Genomic DNA, 25,988 nt, shown 5'->3' with positions numbered 1-25,988 from the left:
TCATATGGTTCCTAAGTTGTTTCATTTGTTATTTTGAAATTATTTTCATTCAGTGAAGATTAGAAGTATAAATTATATACAAAATTGTACTCATAAAAGGTATGATAAAAGATAATATTTTGACTTTTCTTGCATGGCAAATGAGAAATTTAGATCAATTTTTCCCTGCATTTCCTCAAATTTTTAACATTTCTTGTATTATATTTTGAACTTTAGGAATAGCATTGTTGGTATTATGATCTTAAGCTTGCTCAAAGAAAAATCTAAAGCTTTACAAAACATATTAAAGTAAGAAGTTTAAAATCAGTCACTTAAATATCCATTTTGAGAGACAGAAAAAGAGTTACCAAGTAAACTCAAACTTGTAGAGCAACTAATGAGTGATAATAGTGAATGAATGGAAATTTAAAAATTCAGAATGTAAATGTGTTAATTTGCTAGGGTTACCATAATGAAGTACCAGAGACCAAATGACTTAAGCAATGGACATTAATTTTTTAATAGTTCTGGGCATCGGCATTCCAAAACCAAGATGCCAACAGAGTTGATTTCCTCAGAGGCTTCTTTCCTTGGCTTTTAGGTCTCTCTCTCTCTCTTCCCTCTCACTTGATCTTGTATCTTCATGGTCTTTCCTCTCTACATCTGTGTTCTAAACTGATTGTTCTATGAGAATACCAGTCATATTGGACTAGGGTACACCTACATAATCTCATTTTACATTAATACTTCTGTAAGTGTCCTATGTCCAAGTACCCTCACAGTCTGAAGTGCTGGGAACTAGGATTTCAACTTATGACGTTTGGAGGGGAAAAATGTGGCCTATAAACAGAGGACTGAACAAATAGGTGAACCTCTGGTAATGCAAACTAAGAAAAAAGTCATAAAGAAAAAGGAATTAAAGAAAGTGATATCATTTCCATAGGAATAAATACTTTATTTAAAGATAATATAATCAAACTATGAGTACATTTTATGTCCAGAATTTCAAAACTCTGCAAAAAGTGGACACATTTCTAAAATCAGTAGTAGCTTTTTAAAAAGTTAATTATAATTCACAGTCTATTATACTCAGTTTTCAGACATAAATGACAAGGACAATAAATGGAGGCTGTTAAAATATTAATATCCAATCCCCACTGCCTGGATATTCCTACTCCTTAGCTGTCCAGAGAGCCTAGAGTTCTCCTGTTGACATACTGATGTGACTACCACTGAGATGTTCACAGAAGACCCAAGACATACTGGCATTGTGCTTGGTGCTTTCTGTTGTAGCCTATTCATTCATAAAAATAACCCTATAAGGACTCTTGTATCATTCTCAGTGAATGAAGTAGGAAGCAGAAATTCATAGAATTTTATTGATCTTATCAAGTCTCCATAGCATGTAAAAAGGGAACAGAGTTTAAAGATATACTAATTTAGTTTGGCAACTTTTGTCAAACACTCTGCATGTTTGACCTTGCTACTCTGTGTTTTACACTGTATTTTATTTTACTACAGCAGAAAAAAATAAGTGTAAAAAAAACGAGTTTGTATTAGTTCATTGAAAGGAACAGTTAGTGCTTGTATTGTTTGATCAGCTTTGCCTGCCTGTATCTGCTAATTTGCTTTCCTGTGCCATATCCACTCATGTTCCCAAATAATATCTAGAGTCTAATCTGGACCCACAGAAAACATGGACATCCCTTTCAAGTCAGACTTAGTTTGGGACAATTGAGTCCATCTTTAATTTCTTACAACTCAAGTTCCATTAAAATGCTTTGTACCTTGGCACTATGTCTTGAATCAATAGGGAAGCTTCCTTTTAGCTTTCTCTTGAGGATACCTCTAAATTATGTGGGTAGATACAAGCATCTGCCACTCCTCAACTGACCTTCAGTGGAAAGAGAAAGGGCAAGGCATCTACTTCTTCCCTTCTGTAAAACTTTTCAAACTCATTCTTTTCTTCTTCTGTTCCATATCTTGGAGAAATGAATAATTCTGGATTAAGTATTCCCCTGGAAAGATTTTTTCCTTTACATAGCTTTGATTGTTTTCAAAATATAGTTTGTTCTTATTATTTGTGAAAGGGATTTTCCCATGGCAAATGAAGCAGCACATATCCTTTGACACTTCAAAATATTTCTTCAAGCATGCATCTCATTTGTAACAGTATGGTGAGATTTTAGACATGTGGATCATTCAGATTTGGAATTGTGGCAAGGAGACCTATAAAACATCTTTGATTCCTCTGAAGCATCTATTGAAAAGAAGATGCATAATTATAGATGGCACTGACTTTTATTCCACTTTAGTATAAAGTGAAGACAAAGTGAGAAAAGTGGTGATTTTAAAGTATTTTTAAAATTATATGCAGAATCTATATAAATGAACTCATGAAATTAAAGGAGTGCAATCCAAGGCTGGGCAAAATAACTATGACCCACTGCAGACTTTGTGTTGTACCCATTAATGTCTTCTTGCCAGGATCGTCACTCTCACAGACACCACGTTTCAGCTTTCCCTGTGGATAGTATCAGCCTTTGAAATTACGTTTCATGGATCTTAAGTTCTAGAGCATAGGAATATCTCTTATGTGCAGAAAGTGACAAGACTTCTCAAGAACCTTACCATAGTAATGCATATCATAAGCACCACACAGGATTGGTATTACTTTCCCAGATCCACTGTATCAAAGTCCCCAAAACCAGGGAATTTAAAAAATAAAAACTCATTGTCTCACAGTTTTGGAGGCTAAACGTCTAAAGTCAACTATGGCAGAGCCATTCTCTCTGATACTCAAGAGTATCCTTGTCATTTCTACCAACTGTGTTTTTAAGGAACACATGTTCCTTGGCTTGCAGATGACCTTTGCTCCATTTGTATGGCTGGTTTCTTCTTATGTGTCTCCACATCCTCTTCCCATATCTGTGTCTCTGTCCCAAAGTCCCCTCTTTATAAGGACATTGGGCTAGAATTCACACTAATGATCCCATTTTAACTTGGTTACTTCTATAAAAACATACTTTCCAACTAAGACAACATTCAGAGTTCCTGAGAAATGGAACTTCAAGATTTTCTTTTTCAGTGGGGCACTCGGTGCACCCCTTAGGAGCACCATGTGATGTTCACTTGATGGATTCCCTCATTTTAGAGAGTAGGACATCCTCACTGTTGTCACTAGAGTAACATTATTTTCTGGAATGCACTTTGGGAAATGCTACATAGATCATGTGGACTGCAGGTCACCTATGGACAAAATCATGAACCTAGAAAACTCTTGTTACTGAGCACACTTGTACACACCTGTACACTGCCTGTAGTTTAGGTCTAATTTCAGCACAATCTAGCATAAATCAGCTACATTTTAGCCATTACACCTATGTATGAACAATACAGACAGGCTTATAGTTCTTTGCTATTGAGAATTCTTTAGCGACTGGTAACACAGCATTATTTTACAAAGCATTGCTTGATATACCAAAGGTATGTGTCCCTCACTATTTTGTGAACATCTGGCCTACTGACCACATTTTGTTCAAGTCTGCATTTCCTGAGCTTGGATCTTGAATATATAGGTCCACAAATATGTTTAATGTATGAATATTGAGTGCATGAATGACATTCAAAGTATCTGAGTTGAATATAGGGAGCATGTTTATTGTACCAAATCAGGTAGAGTTTAGAATCATTAGACTATTCCATAGTTCTAGAGAAATGTTATACATGTTTTTAGGATAAAAGTAGGAATTTATGCTGAGTCTGGTCCAATCACAGGCAGAACCTCTAGGTCTTGGACAAAACAAAACCTTCGGATTTGATGCTGAGTAAATCAGGTGGCAGTTTGAGGTTATGTTTCCTGTTTGTTTTGGGATATTTTCTTTCTTTACTTATGTAGAGATCTCTTACATGACAAGGAAGCTGAACATTTTCTCTGTGATTCCTTCTAACTGCAATTGCTTGAATTTCCTTACAAGTGAATTATTTCTTGGTAAAGCACACTTTTGCTGTTAATGAGTAATATACTGTTCTTTTAGAGTTATTATTGTGTTATAAATAACTATGAGTACAGTAACATACATTGATATTTCCAAAGGTCATTGTAGAATCTCAAATACTGTGGATAGACTTAGAGATTCTGGAAATTTTATGAATTTAAAAGTTGAAATGTCTACTTACGATGTTCTTTCTTGTGACAGTGTCATCTGAGGTCTAGGGTCTAAAAATAAGTGTGTGTGTGTGTGTGTGTGTGTGTGTGTGTGTGTGTTTAAGCTTCTATTTGCTTAATTTTCTTCTGCACCATGTGGAATTCTGAGTCAATGTGAAAACAACTGACATCCCTAGATAAAGATGATTAAGGCAAAAATTTAATCAATAAATACTTTTATCTCAGAAACACACATCTTTCACCTTTAAAAATTCATTTACATCAATATGTATTCTCATCTAGCCTCACAGTAAATAAGACCAAGCTGTTTGAAGGGTCAGAGAAATAGAAGAGAGGCAATGATTTTGAATGTCAAAAAGTGCTGCAATCCAAGGTCCAACTGTGTGAATTTCCTTGATTATGGAACACCACAAGATCACTGAAAACCATGCTAGCGTAATTTCTTAAATATTTCTGTATGCATATATATTTGACATTTTAGGAGAAAAGGTTCAAACTAAATCCAGGCACATGATTGACAAGATAACAAAATAGAGTTTCTGATGAAAGGTTCACTATATAATTTAAAACCAAAGTGCCTTCACACACAAAAAATTGAATCTGTAATGACAAATCTTTCCTAATGGATTTATTTCAATATGTGCATATTAATGACTTAAAATGTATCATGATGTCAAAGATTTTGTTTATTTTAGGTTTCTTACACATGAAATGTCTGGAGTAGTGATCAAGAATCCATAAAAAGACAGTTTTAGAAATGTTACCTTAATTTTAGCCAGCTAAAACAAGGAATATCTTCCTTACACATTTTGACTAAGGTAAGCATGCACAGTGTCTGGGAAACAAGTGTTGGCTCCATTACCATCAAAGACCTGAAGGAGAGGGTCCAAGCAGCTAAAACCAAATCTTAGCATTGACCATAAAGTTTTATAATCTTTGGTAATTATTAGGGGGGCTCTTGAATGGAATTATAATATAATCAGGGGAAGCCTGGTCATTAGGAAGTGAAAAAAATTCCTGTAAGAACCTGTGGCAATCTGTGTGTAAATTTTTCTCCCATGTGCATATATATATATATACACACACACACACACTAGAATTGATAAGCTAGACTTGGTGGACATTCTTAGCATTCTCTTGAGCTTTACCCTTTGTGTTGCCCTCCGATAGTATAAATGACAACTTAAAAAAGTCAGATAGTCATTTTTAAAGGGCGCAAGAAGAACTGAGCAAATATATTATCTGGTCTTAGGGATATACCTTAAATAAAGGGGGTGCTGATTCTGTGAGGCCACAGCAGCAGCTGCATTTTTAATCTTTGGAGTCAAGAGGAAGGTGATTCCCTAGGAAAAGAGATCTTCCCCTCCAAGAATTTTACTTTTAATACTGAATACTGAAGACTTTTAGTGAGTGTATGTGCATGTATGTCTCTATGCATGTGTATTACAGTAAGATTGTTAATTTTCTTATAGTGTACCATGTGTCTTTAGGAGCTCATCTAAATGAACTAAATACCACCTTCTCTAGTGAAATAATTACTCATGCACTTGTTAAATATATATTTTTAAAAATATATTTTTGTGTGGTTAGGATTATCAAATGAAATAAATGTAACAAGAATTTATCCAATAGGTGATATTAAAATTTCAAGTCTGTTGTCAGGTATTTGCAGGAAAATTTTTGTTTTATTTGTGTCTTCTTTTTTAAAAAAGGAAAACTTTTGCCATTCGTGTGGCTCTCACATTTCATTTCATGGTTGTCTTGTCTTGAATGTCCACACTGAAAATTCCCTTTTCTAGTCTAGGCAAATCAACAATATCATCAAAACAGAAACAAAATTATAATGTACAAAAAGATCACACCAAAAGATCATTTGGATGGAGACCATAAACAATTCTAAACTTTTAAAACAAAAGCATACACTTTATTCTAGAAAAGATGGACAATATTCCCACCCACAAGCTTAATTTATGTGCTTTTTCGTATTTGGTTTATATAGTATTTGACAAATCTTTGCAGTAAGAATTTTTCCTCCTTAAAATGTGGATGAGCACTAGGCTTTATGCAGCACAGTTATGGATATTCTGTGCCTAATGTAGTTCTCAGAAAATAATCAGAGAAATGGAAATCTGAGCAAACACCGAAGAAAAAGTGGAATGCAAAAAGGAGTTGGGAATAGAAGCACAACACGGCTTTTTTGTGTACACTACAAGTGGAGGCAGTGTTGGCCTCTGTGTATGTTCATGATCAAAAATAAGTTGGAAGGTCTTGATTTTTCATTTTATTGACTAACAAAAAAAGTGCTTACCTGGGCTACATGACAGTAGTGCTTGTTATCAACAAACCAATAATCATCAAGCATGACCACGGTGCACTTTTATTCTGTGCTATCTAATTTATAAACAACAGATAATTCCACAATTTCTTTTTCATAAGCAGTATCAAGTTCAACAAACAACCCTCAACCTTTTCCCAAACTGACATCAAATACTAGCAATACTGAAAACTTTTTTATAATCAGAGTACTAAATCATATGATGATGGTGATAATTATTTTAAAACTGCTAGAAATGAGCTCATGATTATCAATGATTATCTGCATACAATTTAAAAACCTCACACTGAATTATTTCATTTTCATCAGAGGTAATCAAGAACATGCAGCATAAATTGTTAAGAAGTATCAAAAACTGCAAAGTATCTAACTGCAAAGAAGTATCTAACTGCAAAGTTAGAGAACAGTGTAGTAGGAACACTCTGCTAATCACATAAGCCTCAATTTTGGAATACTCTGTGATTTCATCGACTGTTATTTCCCCCTGATTGTATAAGCTAAATGCTGCAAAAGCTGTCGATAAGTTGATAAGTCAAATTTGTTGTATAAACTCTAAAGCTAAACCAGCTCTCAAAGGAGAAAATAGGGATGCTATAGATTCAAAAGCCTTATATACCATGACTTAACCTACTAGATTTTCATTTGAACAAATGACAGTGTTTCAGACAAGGAGTCATGAGACCCGCCTTATACCTTAGCATTTTCTCTGGTTGTGGGAAAGTTCCCTAGTAACCTGGGTTGATCATTTATCTTTCTTTTAAAAATATGACTAGTCTGAAACATTTCTGAGGTCCTGTCTACTGCCAGTTCTACAGCTAGTACCACACTCTTCATTGATGGGAAGCAAGTTTGCACTGACCATTCTGTTCCCGTTGCACTCCTGCAGCCAGGAGGTCTGGCTCTCCAAGGCTGATGTCGTTGAGCCTGGTCCCTAGACACTCCATGCAGAGGTGTTTGCACCACTCCTCTGCCTCCAGCTCTGAAAAGGAGAAAGTGCATTATATGCATGTATGAAAATATCACAATGTAACCTAATATACTATATAGACAATAAGCATATATAAGTTTCAAAAGGAATGCAAACATGTGTCTGAGTCAGTAAAGCTCCAAGGGAGAGAAAGAGGGAATGATTCTTGAACCACTTTTCATAGTAACTGGCAAGAGTAAAGCAACAGCTACTCTCAGGAGGTGAAAATAAAATGCCCAGCATTATTTCTCATTTTTGATATTGCATTGCAAGTTGTTTTAAATAATCCCTGTACTTTATTTTACTCAAGGTAATAGTCAGTGAACATTTGCTTCCCTTTTAAAATATTTTAGATGAATTTAATTCTTGGGTTGAAAGTACTTAGAAAAACTTTAAATATAAAATAAAAAATATGTGATTATTTGAAAAAACATCAGACTAGATTAAACAAGTGAATGTTTCCCTAGCTGTGATTTAGACTTGTGTGGACTGAAGATCTGATCTCTGAGTCATTCTGAATTTCAACGGATAATGGATTACCCCACAAATATGATCACATTTCCTTTATCAACATCAAAAAGTGGACTATCATTTCTTTTTAGAAAGGGGTTGGTTCTTAAAATAATCCATCCTCTTTGGAAAACTCTAAATCCAAAGACACGCATTTTAATTCCAATTCTAAGACACTGATTGGATAATTATTGCTTTTACTATGATCACCTCCCCACTTCTTTATATTTACAAGATTTTCTCTTTGCTTGATACAGTTGAACATCTTATCATCACATAGAATCTTGTAGTATCTATAGTATTTAGGTTCCTACACAGCAATGAATCAGACTTTAACCAAAACCCCTGTGTATGGAGGCAGATGGGGGTGGGAATTATATGTACATTCTATATCATATCATTGGTAACCACTATGATAATTGGAATAAGTTCTTCTAGCTGTTTTACTATGCAACTGTAAAAGAGTTTAGCATGAAGTTTAATATTTTGGGGTAAGCTCTAGTGTCACTTTACAGAAGTTGTATCAGAACTTTTGCATTGACCCTTGCCCACAGGAAGTTTTGACTTTTCCATGTAGCATCGTTCTGTACTAGAAGAGTTTAATATAGATTTCCACCATATTTCTTTCTGTCTCTGGATGACATTCCAGCCTTTCCCTTGGCATTTTAAACTCCCCATAACAAGTTATCTGTGACAGGTTTCATGACTCCAGGGATCTGAATACTAAGTGCTCTCCTAAATGGTCAACATCAACAAACCTGGGCTCTGCTTCCTTCCTGAGTTTAGTCACAGTGCCTTAGGATCAAAAATAAGTTTGAGCAATCCAATGTCAAGACAACCTTATCATTTATTTTTAGACTTATCTTTTTTTTTTTTTTTGGTTTTGGTTTTTCTCCGGTACCGGGAACCGAACTCACGATCTTGCGCTTGCCAGGCAGGCGCTTTTGCCGCTGAGCTAAATCCCCAGCCCCTATTTTTAAACTTATCAAGACCATAAGATACAGTTAGAAAAGAAAGCAGAAACAACACACAATTCCCCCATAAGCAGAACTCTAACAGAAACTATAGCCCCAACATTCTAATCAGGAGAGCAGTTTTCTTTATGCAAACTACTGTCTGCCTATTTCTGGGAATATCCCCTCAGTGATGTGAGTCACATTATTTTAAGTCAAAAGTCAGACAAATTCTCACAAAAGCCTGACTCATTCAAGTGAAGTCAGAGGCCAGGGACCGGCTGCTTGGGCATTTCCTAGGACCCAAGGAATAACCTTTTGTAAACAGAAGCCCATTAATATAATAACTCTGTGCTTGCTGAGGTTCATGGTTTTCTCAAAAATGAAAGATCTCTCTTTGTTGTACAGAGGGAATTCCAAACTTACAGAAAAATTTTGCAGAAGCAAACAGCAGCATATATTTAAAATATTTTTATTGGATAAAGGCATTTTAATTTATAAAATTCAAAGAAGTTTGGAAGCTTTTCTAGCAGCAAAGCAAAATCTTGTAGGTTAAGCCTATTTATATACTCTATACTATATTTAGAAATTTAAAATTTTTGCTAATGGAGATAATATGAATATCTCTTCCTTTTAATTCTTATTGGTTTGAATTTTTTGAGGAGTTTACTATTTAAAATCATAAGTAAAATCACAGTCAATTAATATCTCATCTACTTTATTCTACCTACTACTATTTTCAGTTCTCCATATGGATATGCAAATATCTAATATGCTAATTTGGGATAAAAATAAAAATGTGAAATATGCCAAGCACCTTGGTGCCAGTGTGGCACATAAGTCGTAAGTCAGTGCTGTCGTGAGGTGGAAGAAATACATCATTCATTCCTTCTTTCTATGCATTCTTCTGTCCTAGTGCTTACTGAGATGAAGAAAGAAACCCAGAGTAAAAGGCTTCTGTGAAAGGGTGCTGACTCTTTCAAGCAGAACTAAAGCTAAACGCTAGATTTCTGTAAGGACAGGAAGCCAGCAGGTTTCCGATCGGAGCAACGTGAGGTATCATGGCTTTCCACCTGCCAGAAGAGATGTTTTCTGTAGTTACCTTGGGAACTGAAATGTGCCAACATTTTAGTAGTGCAGTAACATAAAAATAGCCACAGTAATAAAAACCAGTGCATGCAGTCGCCATAAAGACTGACCTATGAACTATTTCAGAAAGAGAGAAAGAGAACAAGAGAGAGATCTCTGCAATTCAGAAATTATCAAGGGTTTGTTCCTTTTACTTTAAAGATAAAAGAGCAAAAACATACTAACAAACACACAGACATTTACAAAATAACACAAAAACGATACAAGCAATACAGAATTTCAGACAAGGCGATAGGAAATTAACAATGGTTCTTGTAGTACATATTGATATCTTCAAACTGGTTACTCAGATAAGCAAATACAGGCATGTAATATACTCTTAGTCAGCATCTGACAAGCACTGTGTGAAGCAGCTACCTGAGAAATGCATATTTCTTCTCTCAGTAATCTCAGAATCTAATGGGTGGGCAGATGAGTTTGGTCTGTGGTCTCCAAAGGCTGCTAGCCTGGCCAGGAAGGAACTGAGCTTGAATGAAAAAGGCTCAGCCAAGCAGAGGATATCAGAGCAGGGACCTGCAGCACAGGCAGGCTGGTTATGGTGCACATAGGAGGGAGCGTGTGTGTGTGTGTGTGTGTGTGTGTGTGTGTGTGTGTGTGTGTGAGCATGCCTATCTGGATGTGTGTGGGTATATATGGCAGTGTGTTTAGATGTGTGTGTCCATGAGTTTGTGTGTGGGCATCTATGTGTCAATGTGTAGAGCAAGTCAGGGAGGATAGAGACAGGGTTTGAGAAAGAAAGGTGCCTGTAGGACAGTGAGAGTGACATTTGTTTGTAACAGCCAGGGAGAGCTCTGAGTTCACACAGTAAATATTGAGAAACGGCACTTAGTCATTCCTTTTCATGGTTTGCTAGTATTTGGTTCAATGAGAGAAGCACTAAACCTTCACCTCACATGGGTGAACCTTTGTAGTCCACATACTTGCTGCAGAGAAGCTGAGTTCTTTATTATAAAGTGCTTTGGTTTCCTGAATTTGCTTTGGACAGTCACCTTTCAAACAATTACAGCTGTGCATTTCACTTGTTCTTCCTTAGGCAGCCTCTAGGTACTGAAGTCTTTTTATTTTTATTGAGTGTTAATTCATTTTGTCCTATCATTTAGGTAGTCCTTGTCTCAAAATTATCTTTCATCTCTCTCTCTCTCTCTCTCTCTCTCTCTCTCTATATATATATATATATATATATATATATATGTTGGAGATTGAACACAAGGCCTACTACATACCAGGCAGTTGCTCTATCACTGATATATATATAAAATCAGTGAATCTCCTGGCTCCAGTGTTTTAAAATATACTGGTTGAAATATATATATAAACTTTCAAAGCTGAGATTAAATAAAAATGGAAGTACTCCAGACCTGTACTTTTTGTCATTCGTTTTACCTTTCAAACTTCTTAGTCTACACATAGTATACCAATAATTAAATTTCTTTGGGGAAAACTACAGACATTAAAATATTCTTTAAACTTCATATTTTTTCTCTTCATGATAAAAGAACTGTTTCATTAAGATGTCTTTTTCCAATAGCAAGCAGCTATGTTTAAATTCTTTATTCTCTATAGCAGAAACCCAGGAATGCTTTCATTATGTACAGGATTAAATGAAAAAGTTTAGTAATTTTCAAAAGGAAGTTGTTTGGGAATAACAAAACATTTGACAAAGCCAGATTAAGTTAAATGGTGAAATATGTGGCAGATAGGATTATTTTTTGTTTGTTTGTTTTTCCAGTACCACATGACGTTGTGCTTGCCAGGCAGGCGCTGTGCCACTGAGCTAAATCCCCAGCCCCTCAGGTAGGATTATTGATGGGCAAGAAATGATGATGGGGGACAGTTCAAAACAGAATTCCTTAGCAAACAGGGGGCTTTTCTCAGGGTTTCAGTTCCTTTTTGTTTCCTCTTTACAGAATTTAGGGCACAGTATAAATATATAACTTCAAATCAGAAGAGATCTTCACATAAAAAAGTCCTTAATAAATGCCTACTGACAAAATAATTAGATTCAAGCTTTATTGCTTTTGATAAATTTCATCCCTGTAACAATGACAATAGAGTTAAATGATCCAAAATGAGCTATTTTTGAAAACCAAATGCAAAAAAATCATACATATAGAATATACTCTATCAGCCCAACTCACAGAACAGAATTTAGAAAGTACTGCATCAGTGTCATGTTACTTTATGAAAAGGTGAAAACAAGACTAGTTTTGCATGGAAATCATGTCACTGTATCTGGTTGTCTTGGTTACTTTTCTCTCCTTGCTGAGACAAAATACCCAACGTCCAAAATTAAGGAAGGTAAGGTTTATTTAGCTTACAGTTTGTGGAGGTTTCAGTCCATACTTGACTGGCTCTGAGGCAGAGGATAGCAAAGCAACAAGAACAAAGAGGGTAATGGCAGCCCAACAGCAAAGCAGCTAGAGCAGAAAGGGGAGGAATGGCGGCAAGCATCTTCTTTCCCTCCCTTACATTGTAAACAGGCTACGCCCACCTAAGGGGTGCGTAGCTCTCACATAATCTCCATGCCCTCCTCTTCCACAGGCTCAGGATGTATACAAAGTAAGCACCCTGGCTTCCTGCTGAGTCACTTAGCCAAACCTCTAGACTCCCCAAGTTGATACAATGTATCAGCCATAACACTCCACTCCTTGTCAACTTGGCAACCAGATACATTTCTTTAAACCAGTTTCCAGATACAAAGACATGCTATTACATTAGAACCATAACATTTCGACCCCCAAAGAGGCATGTACATCCCTTTATGAAAAAGGCATTTAGTCCATCTGTAAGAGTTGCTAAAGTCCTAACAGTTGCAGCATTGCTGAAGAGTCCAAGTCCCAAATCTCTGAGATGAAGGCAAACTCTTAGCTGTGACCCCCTGTACAAGTGAAAAGCTAAACACTTCTAACATTCAATGGCACAAAATAAGCAGTACCACTTCAAAAGGTACAAATGGGGATACAGACCATGGGGACCAAAGCAAGTCCAAAATCCAGCAGGGCTAACATTATGTCCTATAATTCCACATGCAGCATCTGAAGAAACTTGTGGCACATTGTGAGCTCCAAAGGGTTTGCACGAGTCCACCCCTATGGCACTTCCAGTGGTTACAGCTTCCACAGTTTCTCTCTTAGGCCTGCTTTGCTCCTCCTTGCAGCTTTCCTTAGATGATCCACAGTCCTGGCTTTTCTAAACTTCTGAGGTCTCCAGGGCATCTTTTGCTTCACACTCACAGCTTGATGCACTACCCCCCTCAGGGGCACACTGCCTGGCCTCCCAGGCCTTCTGAAATCTGGGTGGAAGCCTCTTTAACCTCAGAACTCTTGCATTCTCCATGCACCTAAAGCCAGGTCCACAGGGATGATGCCAAGGTCTGCTGCCACCTGGAGCAGTAGCCAAGTTTTCCTCTCTCTTGGCCATAGGGGCCAAGTGCCTGGATCGCTGGGCACTCTGAATCCAATTCTGAGGAACAAATTTTCTATGTTGCCACCATTCTGGAACCTGGTGCAGCCGCCGCTGCCACTCTGGAACATGGCGCTCAGCAGCTTTTTTCTCAAGGCAAGGTCTTTCACCTTTGCAGTTTTGAGACTGCAAAGGGTGGAGACTTGCTGCTTCTTGTGATGCCCTCAGGCCATCTTTTTTATTTTCTTGTTCCTTCTCAGTAATGGAGATCTCCTCAGCTCCATCTCTGCAGTCCACAGCTTTACTGGAGCTTTCCTTCTGGCCAAATTCACAACATTTTAAAACATCCTGCTGGGCTCTTTGTTCTTCAATCTCAATATAAATCTGGATAAAAGCCCCCAACAATAGCCATGCCACTTCCCCAACATTCGACTGCCTTGAAATTTCTTTTGCCAGATTAATCAATCCACTGCCGCCCTTAATCTCAGTCTTAGGCAAAGTCTCTGGACATGAGCAAAATGCAGACAAACTTTCTGCCAAGCCATAACATACATCGTCTGGAGTCCAACAACCAATGAAGTCCTTCTTTCTGGCATAAACATCCTGAACCTCGTCTTTATCGGCACAATTTCTGTCAGCCTTCAGGACTTTTGAGCTCTGACCAGAATCTCCCAGACAGAACAGGAGAAGGTGTTCTAGCACTTCTCTTTCAGGCAACATCTTTGAACCTTTCTGAACATTTCCCACAAGCCATTTCCAAAGGCTCTTGAGCCACATGGTCAAGTATAGTCACAGCAACAACCCCACTCCTGGTACCAAATTCTGTCTTGGTTACTTTTCTCTTGTTGCTGAGACAAAATACCCAACGCCCAAAATGAAGGAAGGAAAGGTTTATTTGGCTCACAGTTTTTGGAGGTTTCAGTCCATACTTGGTTGGCTTCGAGGCAGAAGACAGCAAAGCAACAAGAGCAAAGGAGGAATGGCAGCTGAACAGCAAAGCAGCCAGAGCAAAAAGGGAGGAATCATAGCAAGCAGCTTCTTTCCCTGCCTTATATTGTAAACAGGCTACCCCCACCTAAGGGGTGCGTAGCTCTTACATAATCTCCATGCCTTCCTCTTCCATAGGATCAGGATGTATACAAAGTACCCTGGCTTCCTACTGAGTCACTTAGCCAAACCTCTAGACTCCCCAAGTTGAGACAATGTATCAACCATAACACTGGTTCTGACTGGATTGGCTTTATTAATAATGTTTAGAAAACGGAGATGAAATACTCCTGTTTTTCTTCAGCATAACCAGTAATTCTTCATTATATCTAACTCTTATCCTCTGTGCAGATTTGCTATGATTTGGTGACAAAGGTTATTTTTATATTTATTAAAGTACTAAGTACATGCTTTGCCTTAATGTGATAAAAATATTTTCCCAGACTATTGATTAGCAAATATAAAATTTTCCATGACTGGTTGTCATGGAAAATTTATACTGCTATTAAAATATATCTTGATGTGGCTTCCATTGTACAAAACTTCCAACTACTTGCTTGACCTTACTGATATTTTATAGACTTTTGTTTCTCCCACACATTTTCTGTAGTAGGAAGATAAGAAAGAAATTAAAACCTAAGCTCTTGCTTCAGCATTCAAGAAATATATCTCTGATTAGCCCACAGGAAAGAGCATTTACCTTTGAAGTTAGATTTGTAGGATTGATCAGTTTAGAGATAGGGGAACAACTGATTTTCTTTAAGGATGGAAACACTTTTATTTTCTTCTGGGAAGTGCTTCTCCTGTGCTGTCTTCCATAAAATTCACTCCAATCTAATCCTCCTTGAAAGGGTTTTTTAGTATAAGTCTTTGGACTCAAGTTTGGATGTGACATCATCTTTCATATTCCCATAACATACTTTATCCAGGTTCTATAGATCACTTAGTTCCTTTCTGTCTTTCTCAACCGGTATGTTTTCAGACACTGAAGCACAGGAGACTTAACTGATTTAGTCTTTTGAGCATGTAGCACAACACCTAATCACGGAAACTAATGAATAAGTGTGGAACAATGAATAAGTGACTTGTCTCATGTTGGATGGTTTGAGGTCTGTATTTATGTGCACCTTACAATACTTGCTATTTACCACTGGCTTATCTTGATAAAAGACATTTTTGATTAAGAAGAGAAGAGGAACAATATCAAACAAGGTTTTTCACTGAACTTCACTTGTGCTAAAATAATATCCATTCAAAACTTTTCTTGTTTTATCAGCTACCCTTTCCTTTAATCTCATTAGGGATATTTTGGCAACATGGAAGTCTTGTATAAATTCCTTTTTGTTTGATACACAATTGGTTAAATTTTTATTTTTTCTGTAGATAGTAGCAGTGGAGTCTTTGAAAAGGTCAATTTAAAGTCAAGGAAATGCATTACTACCTAAATAGATCTTATCTTTTATAAAGAAAATCATAACACATTTTTTTTATTTAACAGCAGGTTGATATATTAAATTTTTGGAATCAATATAGAAAAAAAACTCATTCTATTTTTTTTCCTTTTGTGAATTGGAGGAGTGAGGCTTAGCTTCCAGACATAGCCAAATAGAAAATTACCCCTGCCTATTTTCCAAAGTAACAAATGACAAATAGCAGCAATTGACAGAACAATCAACTGTGCTGTTCTTCTGCCTGACAAGAATTCATTTCAAAATGCTTTAATATGAAGGTTAGTAAATGACACAAAAGCTTAAAGCAATTTAGAGGAAATAAGAAAGGACAGAAATCAACACCTATAAGTGGTTGGAAAATGAAAGTGGGGTGTGTGTGTTGAGTGTTTAGAGATGGGAAGAGGGTGCTAAAATGTGATGAGAAAGATTTTAAAAGATCTTTTTTGCAGTAGCCTAGAAACCCTCTCCACCAGTAAGCAGATTTCTTTAAGGCAAGGGTAGGAATGTGTTCCAGTTATGAGATTGTTAAGAGATACATCAGGATATTGGATATCCAAGGATTAGGTTTCTCACCAGAACACAAAGGTCAAACTGGAAATTCTGAAGAAGAGGTACAAGAGCTTTCACCCTAGTTACGTTCCAGTAAGACCCAGAGCAGTGCTTTTCTGTGCAACTCACATAAGGTGCTTGGAGCAGAAAGGGAAACCAGACAGATGAAAACACAGGGAGTGTGAACCTTTCACCAGGCACCTGTATGAAGGCCTGTAGTCTAATATCCTGTGAAGCTCTTTCTAGTAGTCAAATGTATTACAAAACATTTTGGAAGAGCTAATGTGGAGCACGTAACTGAATTTGGTCAACATCACCCAAACAGCTTAAAATAGATCTATTCCAAGAGACTCCAGAAAGAAAGGCAGACAGACCTAGGACACTGACTTTTGTTTGGTGAGACTAGTGTGTTAGATTTAGGTCTTTCTAGGATAATAAATTTGTACCACTTAAAAATTCAGTGTATAACAAAACAGCAAGACAAAGAAAATTCTGTGTCTGGTAATTTGTTACATCAAAAACAGAACATTAAATGCATAGGTCAAATAATTTATTCCTATCTAAAATAAACACACTACAAAAAATTAATTTAACAGGACATGATTTATGAAAACATTAGGTATATATCTCAGGTTGTAATTAAATCTGCTTAAATCTTAAGATATTAAAAAGCTAGGAATTTTATGTGCTGGATAGGCAAAGGCCAACCAGGAAGAACATGGGAATTAGAGGAAGGATGTTGGCAAAAGATCTGCAAAAGATTTGAAGCTATTTCTAGAAAGAGAAGATTCACCTGAAATTTGAAAACTAAAAACAAGAAGTGAGCAGATCACATGATCTAGATGTAACAGATATCAAAGTTCTGGATGTCATATAAAGGGTCAAACCTGTGATTTAAAGCAGATGCTGAGTTCAGAGGGACAAATCTTCCAGTTGAATAGTTTCTGAGGAAGAATAAAGGCAAAAAGCCATTGGTTGCTGAAGGGGAAAAGAAGAAAGCATAGAAAATTTAGGGTCATGTAAAGCAAAAAGGTGCATGAATATCAGAGAGAGAGTGACCAACTGTTTTAAATGATAGCAAAGCTCAAGTCAAATGAAGTAAAAAACCCAACTGTAAGATTTCCCAACATGGACAGTAGTAGTTATCTTAATAAAGTTTTTATTAACCTGGTAGAAAAAGATGGGTGAAATAGAAAGTAGAAAGGAAAAGAGACATAAAATGGAGGTAGGGAACACAGTCAAATGTCAATAACTCAATCCAAAAGAAATCTGCCCATTTTTTTTTAAAGATGAAAAGAGGTGGAGGAAGAAATGCTATCAAGGAATGCTGCATCCAGTGCAACTCTTGAAAACTTCCAGCAGCGAAGATGGTGAATAAATGAAGGCAGAAGTGAAAATTCAGAAAGCTGAACTCAGATGGAACCTTCTCTCTTGGCAGAGGAAAGAACCGTCCAATGACTGCAGCGCCTTTATTTCTACACTCAGCAGGTTGATGTCAGGTGAAACCCCTCTGCCTAACAACTTGTTTACCTGGCTCACCTCAGGCTCCCTATGTTCTCAGGTCTCTGGCCTTCCTCTAGCCCCAGATGTGTGATTGATCTTCAGCTTTAGCGCCTCCCCACAGAGAAATCCGTTCCATACTGAAAGGCTGTCAGGGTTTATGCAGGCGTGTGGGAAGGAGTAGGAGGTTAGATTCCAAGCATGAGAGATGACCAAGGACTATGAACTTTTATTGGTAACTGACCTGGGCAGAAATAAAAGCCTTGCTGAAACTAATCCTGACAGCAGTGTGTTGATACAATGGGTGCTGCAGGGAGGAAGGGGCCAGAGGTCTTTTAGGAGTGCAGAGTGCCCTGTTGGCTCCTGTTGATGGAACTGCAGCCTGTGGATGGCAGATGTCCTGTGCGTGGTCCCTCATGACTTTAGACAGGGCTGCCTCAGGCTTAGCGGGCAGAGTCTCCTCACCTCTGATGCCAGTCTTACCATCTCAGCTGGCAGCCTGCTCTTGATGTTTGCAAAAGAAGACTGAGTTGTCAGCAAGAAGTTATTTCTCAGTCAAACAAACCTGGGTGTCATTTTAATTTTTTTCATCTAACTCATTCAATACCTTCCATTTCATATCCAGTCTGTTCCGTAAATGTTTTTTGAGTCCTACTTTATGTATAACAGCACTGCTGTCATAACATGACAACAAATAATGAATGGGGGTTCGCATCAGTCTGGGTTCCCAGTGTCACTGAGGTGCAGAGGCATTCCACAGCACCCCCCCCCATAAGAGAGAAGTCTTGTTGGGTTAAGTACTAAGATTTGAAAAAAAATTTAGAAACTACTGTGGATGCCTTGAATTTATTGACTAATTAAAAAATCAAAAATAAATGAATAGAAGCGAGGTGTGCTATCACAAAAAAGCTTAAAATGTGTGTTATTGTCTTGGTATTCCAAGAGCAAGGGACAGAAAATATTACTGGCTAACAGAAAGATGTTGATCCATATTACAAAGTGGTAAAATATCTCACTGAGATGTTGCCTGTAAAAATTTAGGGACTGGCTTAGGAAATGGTATAAATGAGGAAAAGGAGTTGAAAATTAGAAGATTACCATATTCACAGCAAAGGAATTTGTCAGTTTGCACATAGCATTGAGAAGGAATAGAGTGTGTGTAAAAATCTGCAGTCTTTCAGGGTTGTAAAAGGCACTAGTTTCTCAACTCCAACTCAATGTCAATAAAATAGAGATAAGTCTCTCAGCTTCTCTTAAAACCTTTTAGGGGCCGAAGTGTCCCTGAGTGAACAGTCACCCACACATGTGATGCCCAGTGTATCTGTTCCATAGAGGATTGGCTTAGAGAGAAAAGACCTGGGGTGGTTTTCCTACCAAAACCTGAGAGATCGACATTTGACAGGGAAAGAGCAGGAGGTTGAGAACTCAGGAGAAATATTTCTAGAAAGAGCTGTGGGTGTAACTAGTGATGCAAGGAACTAAGTAAAATCAAAACTGCCAAGTTTTTAGAGAGTTATATTGTCAATGAAATCTGAAACTTGTCAAACCATCCTTGAGCTTCTAGGGCAGGAAGAAGACTGAGTATGTTTCTTGTTTCTTAGCTCTACAAGAAAGTCTACACAGTACTACCTTCTCACTTCAAATGTGAAGATAAGGCAAGTAATGGAATGTCAGAAATGCCATGGGGGTAGGGCCATGGGAGTCACATAGCAATGCATCAGTGACACCTTAACGGGGCACAAAGTCCTCTGTACTACACTGTTGGAATGTTGATGGAGCTCATTCTATGTAGTGAGGAGGGGATTCACAGGAGTATGTATCTTGTCTCATTCCACACATGTGGGGCATGTGGGGGTTATAGCTTTCTAGATCATGATGACTGTATATGATTCCTGAGATTGCTGTAGGCTCTTCATAAATATGACAATAATTGGTGGATGAGACGTTGGGTTTGCATCTTTGGGCAGGAGTGAGTACATTTTGCATTTAGGTCACCAGTGTTTGGAGCTGCTGCCCACAGGTACCTGGTCAAATGATAAGTTTTTGTTATAGACAGCTAAGTTAGGCAGAAATACAGGCAATCAGACATGGCTAAGCCTTTAAAAGAGTCAGTGCAGAGGATGAAAACACATTAGACTGTGCATGGAAGAGCATCTGTTGTCACCAGGTCTCAAAATAAAGATGGAATGACCAGGCCTACATGCCTCCCCAGGGATAAGCAATAAACTGAAGATTACATTTGGTGTTACCTGGACCCATAAAGTCTAGACAGACACCAGACATCCTGTGGATGACCAAGACCTTCTGATCCACTTCTTCCCAGAAAGGTCCTTTTTCTTTCCATGTACACTTGCTGTGTGACCTGCTTCTCCATTGGATCACTATTACTTTAGTGGCTCATTTGTAATCTTATTGGTTGATTGTAGTTTTGATCCATGTTTTATCCACCTCATGATTTTTGTTCTATAAAATTACCTCTGTGAAGTGGAGTCTGTGGGAACCCACTTTGCAGTTCTCTCCTCTCTTTCAGGAGCTATCTCTCTAGATGAATATTTCCTACTCTTAACTTCCATTGTTCCATAGAATTCATTTGATTTTGGGGAACATGAACTCAGTGTATCTGACATCTAGCAGGTTGGGAGTTACATTATTCCCCCAGTATCATTCTCACCTTGGAGGTGAGTGCTTGGCCCATGCAGGGCAGTCAGTGAGCATTTGTTGAGTTAATGAAAAGGTAATAAAACATTTTCCATATGCATTTCTTGATACACACAGTTTGAGAAAGTGATGGGGGAGGGTGCATTCCCTGACACTGGTCAATGGGATGAATGCTGTGAATGTTTATTCCTCAGAAGAGCATCACAAGTGATTGTGACAGTTACCAACTCAGAATTCTTCTTTCATTCTGGTCATACATCCATAAGAAAAGAAAGCACAAGGACCACTGGTGTTGAAACACAATCAGGAACATAAAATCATAATTATTCTGAAAATGTGCATCAAGAAGATCATTAAGATTTATACATCCTATTCATTATCATAAATATACAGTTCACAAATATGACTTTTCAAAAGCCAGTCACAAAATGAGAGCATATTATAAATGTTATGCTGAGATTAATTTTCCATTAACTAGGGAATAAAGGGAACATATATTTGTAAAAATGGGACTTAGGATAAGATCTAAATACTATTCTAAATAATAATTTGAAAATAAAACAGAAATTGTGCCTTGATAATGGGCATGGGGAACTGGCAAACAACCGATAGGTGGGATCAGCAGGGAGGCTGCACTGTCAGGCATTGGATGGCAAAAATTGAAGGATTTGGTGTGTGCCAAGTGGATGCTGCTGACACCCCGGAGAGCTGCACAGTGGGACCCAGCAAAGACCTGGTAATACAAAGATTTTAATGGGTCACAGTGTTGAATGCTGGATAGAAGTCAGAGAAGGTCAGTGGAGTATGGGGTTGAAAAGCTGTGTATCAGGGAATGTGAAGGAAGGACCTTGTCTCTATGACTTTCCAAAGAGCTCACAAGTACTGTCAGAAGACAAGCTGCCACACAGGGGCCAATGCTAGCTAGCAAAAGAGGTGCAGGTGAAATTTTCTCAACCATTTTTCTTATGATTCAACACATTAGAGACTCTAGAATTGGGGAGGAAGTTGTCACAGAAAAAATGACTTAGTTTCCCCAACTCTAGATCCCCAATTCTGAGCCCAGAAGAGGGCAAGAAGGAGAAGTAAGGTCTGATATATAATTCTAAATTTGACAGGTTTGGATTATAAAATGAGAAAGTGAACAGGCAACCATGACTTTATTAAGAAGTAGAAAAGAGTATTTTGACAAGTCTCAGTTGAAGGTAACAACTGAGAGAAAAGCCCCCACGTCCAATAACTGCCAACTAATTCCAAACCCAATTATTACTGACTCTTCTCTGCTCTGGTTCCCTCCTCTTTAGTCACATTATGTAACGTGTTATCTTCTTGCTTAAAAATAATTTTCTTAGCGAAGACTTTGCAAATATGGTAATATGATTTTTAACATTATAAAAAGTTTAGAAGATTACATGTAACAATAAAGGAGTGACCAGATGCAATGTCTGAAAAATATTGTTGAATATAAAGATATGCTTTAAAAAAAATCTCTATTATAGCCAATGTAAAACACAGTGGTGTTCCTAGGGAAAATGTGAAATAAATTCTTCAATTCTTCTGAGTACCTCCAGAATTTCTTAAAATTTTTTCAATTAGAAGTGCTTCTCGATGTGTTGTCCTAACAGAATTAACAAAGGACCAAATGGTCTGTTGTCTGTCACTGAGACCTATCTTCTTACGCTAGGTAGACTCTATGTTCAAAAGATTGCTGGTACTCACCTGACATGTGATTTTTAATGAATCTTTGGAAAATCCTAAAGTGAACCTATAGAAGTTAGAACTGTAGAGGAGGGCAGAAATTGCAGGGTGGAGTGCCTGCAAGATTGCTACAGAATGTATGATCATTTAGGGATCTTTGTGGGACCAGGGATTTCAAAGAGAATGACCTGATCCATTCCAATTTGCATTGGTAAGGTTACCATTCATTCAGGAGACTCTGCACATGGAAGATACCTTTCATCTCCTTGACTTTGTTAGTAGCTGTACTATATTTTAAGGGACTTGAAAGCTAAGATATGATTACAAGAACATGATGTGAAATAATTTATGAAAGGTTTAGAGATGATTCAGAAAAAATATGCTTTGGTTTTCATCATTAACTTTTTTTTTTTTTCATTTTTTTTTTCATCATTAACTTTGAAGGTAAGATGAATAAAGTTTTCCTTGAAGGCTAATCCAGAATATGGGTTAAATCCATTTGTCCCTACTTGTATTCCTATGAAAACATGCCTTTTATCTCGGCTTGAACATCAGTTCGATAACAGGAAGTTTAGGGTTGCTAAACTTCATTTTAGAGTTGGTAATAGGACAAGAAATTAATCTTCAAATTATCACCATTTTGCTTATTTCTGGATTACAGTCAATTTTTTTCTACAGTATTTTCAAGCTGTAAGAAATTCTCTTTGGGAACCTATTACCGCATAGTCATGGAAATTTTCTTTGAATGATTAAAGTGGATGAATTTAAAACTTCAAAAATTTTTTATTGGAAGGCATCTAACAACAAAAATCTTTAAGATAAAAAAAAACTAATGAAAGAAAAAGAGCCTAGAATTTGGAGTAGTTATTATTAAACTACTGAGAATATAGTTAGTGTTGGAGACAAATCTTTGCAAAGAAAGAGCTCTTTTCACTTAGAATAGTGGTAAAGAGAACAATAAACTACATCAGGAACAAGTCTTCTAAAATTATCTCAGATAAATGTGCATCCTGATTAAAGTATGACAATCTCAAGACAGAGCTACAGGAGAAACAAAAGAGGTGAGACAGAAGAAAGTAAAGAGTAGCCTAAAATATTAACACAAAATGTGTACAGGCATATTAAATTTACACATTTGTAAAGGAGTAACGGTGGACAGTAAGTTACCATTTCCCGTTTCAGTGCTATTTGTGTGCTACATCCAGAGCAATTTCTCACAGTGGGGACAAGTGGGAGAAAATCAAGTTTCTGATCAGAAAGTCAAGAAAAAAAAAATCATCATTTACAGTTAAGGGAGATCTTGACAGCCCATGTAATGTATTTTATGTAAACTTTCTATTTCTTCCCTGTATTGCTTCTGTGTTTTCATTTAGTTTTAAAATTTAATTGAGTAAACGTAACTTTAAATTTTAATAAAGAATTATTTTGTGAAAATCAAAATTGTCCAGATGATCATAAATCATGCTACACCTTTATTTTCTCTAATAAGAATGATTTAAAATTTAAAATTATTCTCCCAAAAATTATTTCAGTAAGTGGCTGTAAAGAAACCATCAATTACTTTTGCAGAATATGATTCAAAGCGACTGCAGTGTTTCTCACAAGTACGCCTAGATAGTTGCTTATACTTCCTAAATTCTAATTTCATTCTTTTTAATATTTACTTTTAAGATGACAGATAAATTTGCATGTATTTACCTTGTACCTGATATTTTAAAGGATTTACATAATGTATGATCAAAATATGGTGAATGTACAAATACAAATTATCTCAGCAAAAGACACACTTCCATTAATCCCCCTCAAAATACTCTCCCTCACTTCTCACAAATTTATCCCAACATTCTTTCCACCTTCTAAATCAGTTCTGGAAGTCATTTTTCAGTAGTGTCTTTTCATAGCTATCTTGTCTTGAATTGCTTCTAAATGTTTATGGAAGCTCTGTCAAATAAAAACATGGCGTACCTGTACCCACCTTATACACAGGATCCACCACCCTACAAAGTCTGACTTTTTCCCTAAGTTAAAATGCCCATGAAAAATAAATATTTTGAGGTGAAGTCAAGGAAGTCATGAAAAGACATTCACAAAAGATTGCCAGAAGTATTTCAGCAAGTGGCAAGAAAGATGGAATAAGTGTGTTCAAAGCCAGAGGAAGTATTTTGAAGGGAGATTAATAGCAACATGTCTTTCACTATAACAACTTTTTTAAGTTTAAACATTCCTCATGTGTTTTGACCACATCTTGTACATTGTGAAATAACTGGATCTAGCTAGTTAACATATGTCTCACCTCCTATAGTTATCGTGTTTGCGGCAAGAACACTTTACACTCATTCTCTTACAATTTTTCAAAAATATCCTCTATGCAGAGTAGTCACTGTAGAATTTATTCCTCTTATCTAATCAAAATTTTGTATCCTTTAACTAGCAGCTGTTCAACCCTTCCCCAAGTACTCCACCAATAGAAGAATGAATACAATATTTAATATACACAATTGCATCCTATCCTTCCCTAAAAAGGCCATTTGCTACAGTGTGGATAAATCTTGAGGGTATTATGTTAAGGAAAACAAGCCAGGAATAAGAAGACAAACATCACATGATTTTACATACATGTGGAATATTAAAAAGTTTATATTATAGAAATACAGGGTTGAATGTTGCTTTCCAGAGGCTAGTGTGGCTACATTTTAATTTCTTCTTTATGACATACTAGTGGTTTATTTTACTCCTTAATTAAGTGCTTAAACATACTCTAGAAATTGAATGTTATGTCTTTTCAAACTTTCTATGTTGAAAGTCAATTCCCCATGTGACAGTGTTAGGAGGTGGGGCCACTGTTAGGAGGTCACATCGCTGGGGGGTGGGCCTGTGGAACAGCACTGGTTCCCTTGTAGAAGATCCTTTGCTCTCTCTGTCACATGAAGACACTGAGGTGGCAGCCTTCAGTGAACAAAGGAGTGGCCTGTCCTGGACATTGAATTTGCTGATACCTTGATCTTGGAGTTTACTCCAGTTTCCAGAGAAATTAGTTTTTGGTGCATAGGGACACTCAATCTAGAATATTCATTTTATAGCAGCATGACTGGACTAAGACAGTATATAAATTTGTAAAGCTTGAAGTGCCCTTCCTTTTTCTTTCTCTGCTTTTCCTCAGTTTAGTTTGTAACTCAAGCATAAGAAACATCAGGTAAGGATAAATAGATTTCCCTATAATTAATAGGTAATTTAGTGTATCACTCCTTGATGTCAGTGTGAAAACTCCAAAATTAGTTCAATTTAAATTATGGAGGTGCCTTTCATATAATTTTTGTCCTAATGACTATATCATTTGAGATGGAAATATGAAATTAATTTAATGATTGTGTTAACAAATATCAATGTCCTGCATGAATACACACTATCAAAATACAATGGAAATAGACAGTCTCTTTATGATTTGCATGTTAAAGTCAAAATTAACAAGTTGTAGAAGATTTCACATTCATTAATTTTTATTTCAATACATATACAGAAGATACTTGCATCCCACTCCTCTTCATATAAAAGGAAATGCATGTATGAATTTATTAAAGTCTACTTCTCCAAATACGAATAATATATGCACATCACAGGCTGCTATGTAAGAGGTTGTTTCAGCAGTACAGAGACTAGATAGAAAAGAGTAAGAAGTGGTCTTTAG

The 25,988-nt window shown here is 36.8% G+C and overlaps 1 protein-coding gene across 1 annotated transcript in view; it reads right to left on the bottom strand.

Annotated features, from left to right (window-relative positions):
• Dok6 (docking protein 6) overlaps positions 1 to 25,988 on the bottom strand; it is a 424,913-nt gene that overhangs the window by 155,813 nt on the left and 243,112 nt on the right. The window contains exon 4 of the mRNA XM_005373053.2: positions 7,342 to 7,461. Coding sequence (XP_005373110.1) covers positions 7,342 to 7,461 — 120 coding nt within the window. The remainder of the gene's footprint in view (positions 1 to 7,341; positions 7,462 to 25,988) is intronic.

Source organism: Chinchilla lanigera, unplaced genomic scaffold, assembly GCF_000276665.1.
Source record: "Chinchilla lanigera isolate Chin_1 unplaced genomic scaffold, ChiLan1.0 scaffold00001, whole genome shotgun sequence".
In the NCBI taxonomy this organism is placed as follows: domain Eukaryota; kingdom Metazoa; phylum Chordata; class Mammalia; order Rodentia; family Chinchillidae; genus Chinchilla; species Chinchilla lanigera.
The sequence above is the reverse complement of the archived record's forward strand: the minus strand, read 5'-3'. Positions and strand labels throughout refer to the sequence as shown.